Below are 7,277 nucleotides of genomic sequence, written 5' to 3'. Positions count from 1 at the left end.
ATTTAGGAAAATTACCAAGAAATGCCTCAAAAGGTGAAGTTAGAGTAGAAGAGTGTTTTGCTCGATTGTAAGCATGATGAATATAATGCAACTGTTCATCCCACAACTTAGGATGTTTGTTGCAATATCCTCTTAGCAAATGAATAATTGTCTTGTTAACCACTTCAGTTTGACCATCTATTTGCAGATGGAAGGCTGTACTTTTCTTCAACTTGGTTTCCATCAAGTTCCATAAATTTGACCAAACATTCCCAATAAATCGGGAATCACGATCACTTACAATAGAAGTAGGTAATCCAAAATGAACCCATACATTTTGAAATAAAAGTTGAGTTGTTTGTTCAGTTGTACTTTGTTTTTTACAAGGAATTAATATGCACATCTTGTTGAACCTATCCACAACTACGTACAAATAATCATGACCTTTTCTTGATAAAGGAAGACCTCCTACAAATCATAGAAACACTCTCCCATGGACGTGAAGGCACTAGAAGTGGTGTGTACAATCCTAGTATGGTATTACTAGGCTTATTGAATGCACACAATGAACAACCTCTGATAAAACATGACACACTTTCAAGCATATAAGGGCAGTCAAAATAGCTTTGAAGATTTTCCAATGTTTTACTTACACTGAAATGTCCAGCAATAAGAGAAGTGTGTGCTTCCCTTGTGACATGTACTCTCTCTCCCTGTGGAACACAAAGTTTTCCCAAATGATACAACAGATTAGAAAATCTCACGATGGAGGGAAGGACGCTTTGTACAGCAACTCCACAAGGCCTAGGGTAATATGCATCAACCTACTATTGTCGTTATCTCCTCGTTATCCTCCTGTTGTGTGAACTCGTTGTGATGGCTTGCAGGCTGGCACCATTCCCCTTCTCTAACCATGACCTGCATCCCTGATTCTGTTTGCAGCTGTCGGAATGGATTTGGACGTTATCGACTATTTCACTGACCCAAATACCTACGTGTCAATATGGACACCCCCACATGTTTGTGGCAGGTTTTGACCCCCCATTTCTCACTTCCCCTCTTGCGGACTGAAACTTCGTCTGTCGCTAAACCTCCTAGAACATTCGTGCCCTACCTATCGAATTTCATTGCACTCGATGCCTCACCTAGCTTAACTTCCCTCCATTATCACTCGCTAATCTCAACCTTTTAACTACCTGCATCACTCCCTCCCTTACATTTGAATCCCTTCCATATGTGACTCTCCAACATCCCGCATCATTCGGCATCCCCACGACTTTCGGGCTATCTCAATCTGGGCTATCCTCTCCCAATTTCTCCACTCCGGAGAGCATTCCTAACCCTAACCCTACCTGCTTTCCGTGCAACTTCCCTATCCCATTAGGCTACTTCAACATCCCAGTCACTAACCATAGGAACACCTCCCTCTCTCCACAGGTAATTCTACAAGGCAGACGGTACCACCCGACAGCTCCATGGACTAGTAAGGCCAAGAAGGGAAAGTGCGTCAAGGCCACGGGCAAGGACATCAATCTCAAACTCGGGGAAGACATCACTATGGGTAAGGTGGTGGATACTGCAAATAAGGTTCTGGTGGGGCGTGTGAGGGGACGAACCTACTCGGCTGAGAGGCTCTGCCTCTGGACCATGGATATTTGGGGCACCCTCCTCAAAGAACTTCCGTCGATCACCATTCTAACTCGCGGTTGGTTCACCCTCAACTTTCACTGGGAAGAATACACAGACTGGATTCTCTCTCACTACTGGCATATTGAATTGGCCCCGGTGCTACTAAAACGATGGAGCCCCCTTTTCGATCCAGAAAGGGAGCAGTTGGGTGCAGGTCCGATATGGGTTCGTCTTCCAGGGTTGCCTCTACATTTCTGGTCGGAGGATGTCTTTATTCGCATCGGCAATGCATTGGGCACATATTTGGATCATGATAAGACTTACGAATCATCTGGAAATAAATCCATGGCCCACATTCTGGTTCACCTGGACACCAGAGAAGGTTTGGAGGAAAAGATCACTCTGCACTAGAGGCATTTCACCCGCAAACAAATCCTAGACTATGAAGGGGTCCCCTTCAGGTGTAGAAGGTGTCATAAGGTCGGGCACCTGTATAAGGAGTGTCCACTCATTTCCTCGATGGCCTCTTCATCATTGAAATACATTAAGCAACTACATATAGAAGATCCTCAGGTGGAAGAACAACCTTCACACTCTACCAGTCCGACGGATATGGATGGGGACACTTCTCTGCCAACTTTCTCTGTCACACTACAACCTACATCCCTGCCCATGACAAGATCTTGGACTTCTGCGGTGGCTAATCTCTCCACGGGTACTCTTCCTCCTCTATGCTCTTTTATTTCTTTTGAATGCATTATACAACAAATACATGTTGTCCACTTGATCTTCCTTCATCAATTTTCTCCACCACCCCACCCTCTGTTACTGGAGTTGGCCCCATCATCCCATCTGAGCCCTCCACCTCTTCTCATTCACATTCCTATAATCTCTGCTCCCGGTATCCATTCCACCTGACCCTGTTGGATTAGGTCTTTCCTCTCTTCCAGCTGAGACCAAACCCTCCCGTGGACGCCCTTCTAATATTTCGAGATAAATCATGCTTGTCGGGGTAGATGTGGCCCTATGTAGATAGTCTACCATTGATAGGGTTCTTAGAGCAAAGAACACCCTCATTCTGGACCTCCCATGAAGTGGTTGTCCTTCAATTGTAGAGGGTTAGCTAGCCCTGCCAAAAAACTAGCTCTCAAGAGGCTCTTGGATACAGAGCCATCTGACATTGTATTTTTGCAAGAAACCCTAGGGAAGGCTGAGCAGATTACCCAGATACTACACTCTATGTTGCTTGGTTGGTGCTTTCATGCCCTAGATGTCAATGGGAGATCTGGGGGTATTGCATTGGGCATAAACACTCATTCCATCAATCCTATTTCTGTTTGGGGAGGCCCTAGGTTTCTAGGAATGGACATTTTCTCCTCAGAGTTGGGTAGAAACCTTCGTATTGTCAATGTCTATGCACCAAATCACAATAGGATGGAATTCTGGAACCATCTATTGCAGCTCTCCCTGATTAATTCTAATAATATTATTTTGGGAGGTGACCTCAATTTCACGATTGGTCATGAAGAATCCTGGGGACATCATTCACAGTTGGATCCTCTATCAGATCACATGGATCATTTAATGGAACATCATCACCTGATTGACATCCCTATGAACAGAAAGAAACCAACTTGGCATAATAGGAGGATTGGTGATGTAGCATTGGGAAGGAGATTGGACCGATTCCTCATCAAAGAGGACTTGCTTGGCACCCTCACAAATTTTCGTCAATGGGTTGGATTTGGGGGGATCTCTGATCACTCCCCCATTTATCTGGAACTGGCTGGTCCATCCCAAAATCCCAGAGCACCCTACAAGTTCAACTTGACCTGGTTACAGGACCTTGATTATCATAAATTAGTTACTGAGTTTTGGAGAGACCATCCTCCTACACAAGGACGCAATCTGGTAGAAGGATTTGTCAGAATCTTATGGAACTTAAAAGTCTCTCCATTCAATGGGACAAAGCAAAATGATCCAGAGATGACCAGACTCTTTGTGATATTGAACACCAACTTGTTGATCTGATAGATGACTAGGGTGGGGGATTCATCTCTGTTGAAGCAAAATCTACCCTCACCGAACTGGAGGCACAGAGATCCAAGATACTACAGGAACGGGAGGAGACTTGGAGACTTAGAAGTAGAGCCATTTGGCTAAAGGCAGGGGATGAAAACACAAAATTATTCCACAATTATTCCAAGGGAAGGCGGGCCTATAACACCATTTGGAAAATTCCTACTGATCATGGACAGTATGCACAAACATTTCATCAGCTGGCACACTTGGGAAATTCACATTTTCAGCAGCTCTTCAAAGCTCCCCCAGGAGCATCACTTGCTGAAATCATTCGCATTGCTGGTCATTTCCCTTGGTTTGTTGACCCAGACATATCTGATGACCTTAACAAACTAATATCCATGGGGGAATTGGAGAGCACCCTGAAATGGTTCAAGAAGGATAAAAGCCCCAGTCCTGATGGATGGTCTGTGGAATTCTACTTAGCCTTTTTTGAGACTTTAGGCTTGGATCTACTCAAGGTCGTAGAGGAATGCATAATTTCTGGGTGTATGTATGAAGCCATCAATACCACCTTTATTGCCCTCATACCAAAGGTGGATTCCCCTCAATCTTTCAATGATTTCCAGCCCATCTCCCTTTGCAACTTCCTATATAAGATTATAGCCAAAATCATCGCCAACCATATCAAACCCATTCTCTCAGACAACATATCTTCTGAAAAATTTGCATTCCTCCACAATCGACAGATTCATGAGGCTATAGGCACTGCTCAGGAAGCCCTCCACTCAATCAAACTGAAGAACCTGAAAGGAGCCATTCTCAAAATAGACCTATCAAAGGCCTTTGATCGTGTTAGCTGGCTCTATATTAGGATGTTACTCACACATCTCGGCTTCCCTATCTCTTTCATCCGATGGATTATGTGTTTCATCTCTACTGTCTCGTTTAGTGTTCTTATCAATGGATCTGCATCCAATTTCTTCCATGCTGAGAGGGGCCTCAGACAAGGATGTCCACTTTCCCCATTACTTTTCCTGCTGGTCATGGAGGGATTAAGCAGGTTGATCTCACATGAGAAAAGAGTTGGGAGATTACAGGGACTCAAAATCACTGATCAATGTATCCTTACCCATCTCCTTTTCATTGATGATGTGCTTATCTTCCTCAATGGAGGCATTCATGACTTTAATACTCTCTATGATGTAATGCAACTATTATGTTCGACCACTGGGATGGAAACCAATAGACCAAAGTCCACCATCACCTTCTCGGCTTGCTCACCACAAGAAACTAGACATGCTTATCAGAAGTTTCCCTTCCAAAGCCTTCTACTGGAGGATGGACTAAAATATTTGGGGTTCCACATTAAATCACATGGATACAAAATTGTTGATTGGACCTGGCTAGTGACTAAGGTGGAAAAAAGGTTGATCAACTGGAACCATCGATTCTTATCCAGAGCAGGGCGACTGGTGCTTATCAAATTTGTCCTAGAAGCCACTCTGGTATACTAGATGTCACTTTCCTGGATTCCACAAGGCATTCTTTCGAGAATACAAAAAAATTGCTGCAATTTCCTCTGGAAGGGGCACAAGGAAGGGAAGCCATTTTCTTGGGTTAGATGGAGTCACATTGCACTACCAAAAAAATGGGAGGATGGGGCCTCAAAGATCTTCCTGCCTTTGCACATGCATTGGCTGCCAAATTGGGATGGCTCCTCCTAAAGTCTAGAAGTTTGTGGACAGAAGTGGTCATCAATAAATACATCTAGCCCCACCTCATGGATTGGGTCCGCCTACCAACCTGGAACAAGCAAGGAATATCAATCATATGGAAGGTTGTATTACAAACCCTCCCTACCATCAGGAGTGGCCTAACCTGGTGAATAAATGATGGAACAACAGTCCACATTGGGATAGATCCATGGATAGGATGCGGCAACCTATATCGACTCCCTCCGGCACTGATTGCATTCCTAAACAACAGGGGCATTAACTCGATTGCACACATTATGGATCAGCAGAATTCGACTATATTCCTACAAGCTTGGAAATCTGCAGCTACTCTTGGCATCCCAGATCAGTGGATACAGGATTGGGGGAACTATACAAATGCCTTATCTGAATCGCATGTTTGCATAACTGATGGTGACGATGATCTCATATGGGCCCCTGCAGCTCATGGAGCCTACTCTCCTAAAGAGGGATATCCCATTATTCATGTTGCACATAAACCCCCTGTTCTGGAGGGATGGTGGAAAGCGATCTGGAAGCTCAAGGCACCACCCCAAACGCGGCTCTTCATGTGGAACATCATAATGAACAAGACTCCAACAGGCATTAATCTGATGAAAAGATCATTCTTGGGTCCTTCTTGGTGTGTCATTTTCCAACAGGAGGAGGAATCAAATGATCACCTCTTCCTGTCCTGCTCAACCACTCGTCACATCTGGGAGCAAGTCCTTTCCTCGTTGAACATGTCACAGCGTTGGGATGGTCACAACATCAAGGAGGCCTAGAACAGTTGGTGGACAACTTCCCCCAACATGAAGAATCACAACCTCCCACTGATTATATGTTGGCATATCTGGTTAAGTCAGAACAAAATCATTTTTAACAATTTGCATATTTGGTGGCCATTGATTATCACTAGGATCTGCAACAATTTCATTGAAATCCCTGAGGATGAACAATCCACTCCTGCTCACTCTATCACTCCCGAAGTTATTGACCATGACCATCCATGGGCTTATTTCGACAGCTCTGCCCAAGACCATGGGTGTGGGGGGCATATCCTGCTACACCTATCCGACAGTCACTCCTTCTGAATCTGCATGGGGCTTGGTGTTGGCACTAACAACTTTGTCGAGCTCATCACACTCCGTCATTTATTATACTTTGCATTGTATCATAACTGTAGACACATTTAGATCTTTGGGGATTCTAAGATTGTCATCAATTGGTTCAATTACACATCTTCTTGTCATGTACATTCTCTCAGGAACATTTTGGATGATGCATTGCATTTAAAATCACAATTTGAATAGATTACACATATCCACATTTACAGGGAGCGCAACCAGGTTGCGGATCAGCTTTCAAAGGAGGCAGTGCATCAACCTAGGGGTGAATGGTTGATCCAGGAACAGAGGGAGGAAGAGATCTTCCAATTTTATCACAAGCCATATATAGACCAGATATAGCAGAGGGCTAACAGGCCCTAATTACATAGTTTCTATGATCCTTAACATATCTCAGAAATTTTGCAAAGAAATTTTGAAATTTTTGTATAAATATTTACTAAACTTTGAAGGTATACCCTTAGTGGGTACTTATGTACAGACCTATATATTTTGATGGCTACAATCAGACATACAACATATGCCACTAGCATCTACAACATGTGATTTTCCATTTATAATAGAAAATTACGATTTTTCCAACAACAACAAAAAAGATACAATAGATTATCATGTATGATGCAGGAGCATCCAGCTCACCATGACCGGGTGAAGTCTCTACCAGGTTGGAAGGTTGTTTGAGTATTTGGATTGTTTGTTTTTAATGATTATTTTATCAGGTCATGAGATAGGATTTTATTTTATTTTACTTTTAGTTTCTATGTTAGTCAAAGTTAAATGGTCG

At 43.4% G+C, this 7,277-nt stretch overlaps 1 protein-coding gene across 1 annotated transcript; it reads left to right on the top strand.

The window, feature by feature from the left end:
- Positions 1-1,536: 1,536 nt before the first annotated feature.
- Positions 1,537-2,019, top strand: LOC149196389 (uncharacterized). The gene has a single exon (XM_089408270.1). The coding sequence runs from the start codon at positions 1,537-1,539 to the stop codon at positions 2,017-2,019; it is 483 nt and encodes a 160-aa protein (XP_089264396.1).
- The last annotated feature ends 5,258 nt before the right edge of the window (positions 2,020-7,277 follow it).

The sequence above is a fragment of the Pinus tabuliformis genome, chromosome 2_2, assembly GCF_031772625.1.
Source record: "Pinus tabuliformis cultivar Carrire ecotype Pingquan chromosome 2_2, CPIR1, whole genome shotgun sequence".
Lineage (NCBI taxonomy): Eukaryota > Viridiplantae > Streptophyta > Pinopsida > Pinales > Pinaceae > Pinus > Pinus tabuliformis.
Note: the sequence above shows the minus strand (reverse complement) of the source record. Positions and strands in the feature narration are given on the sequence as shown.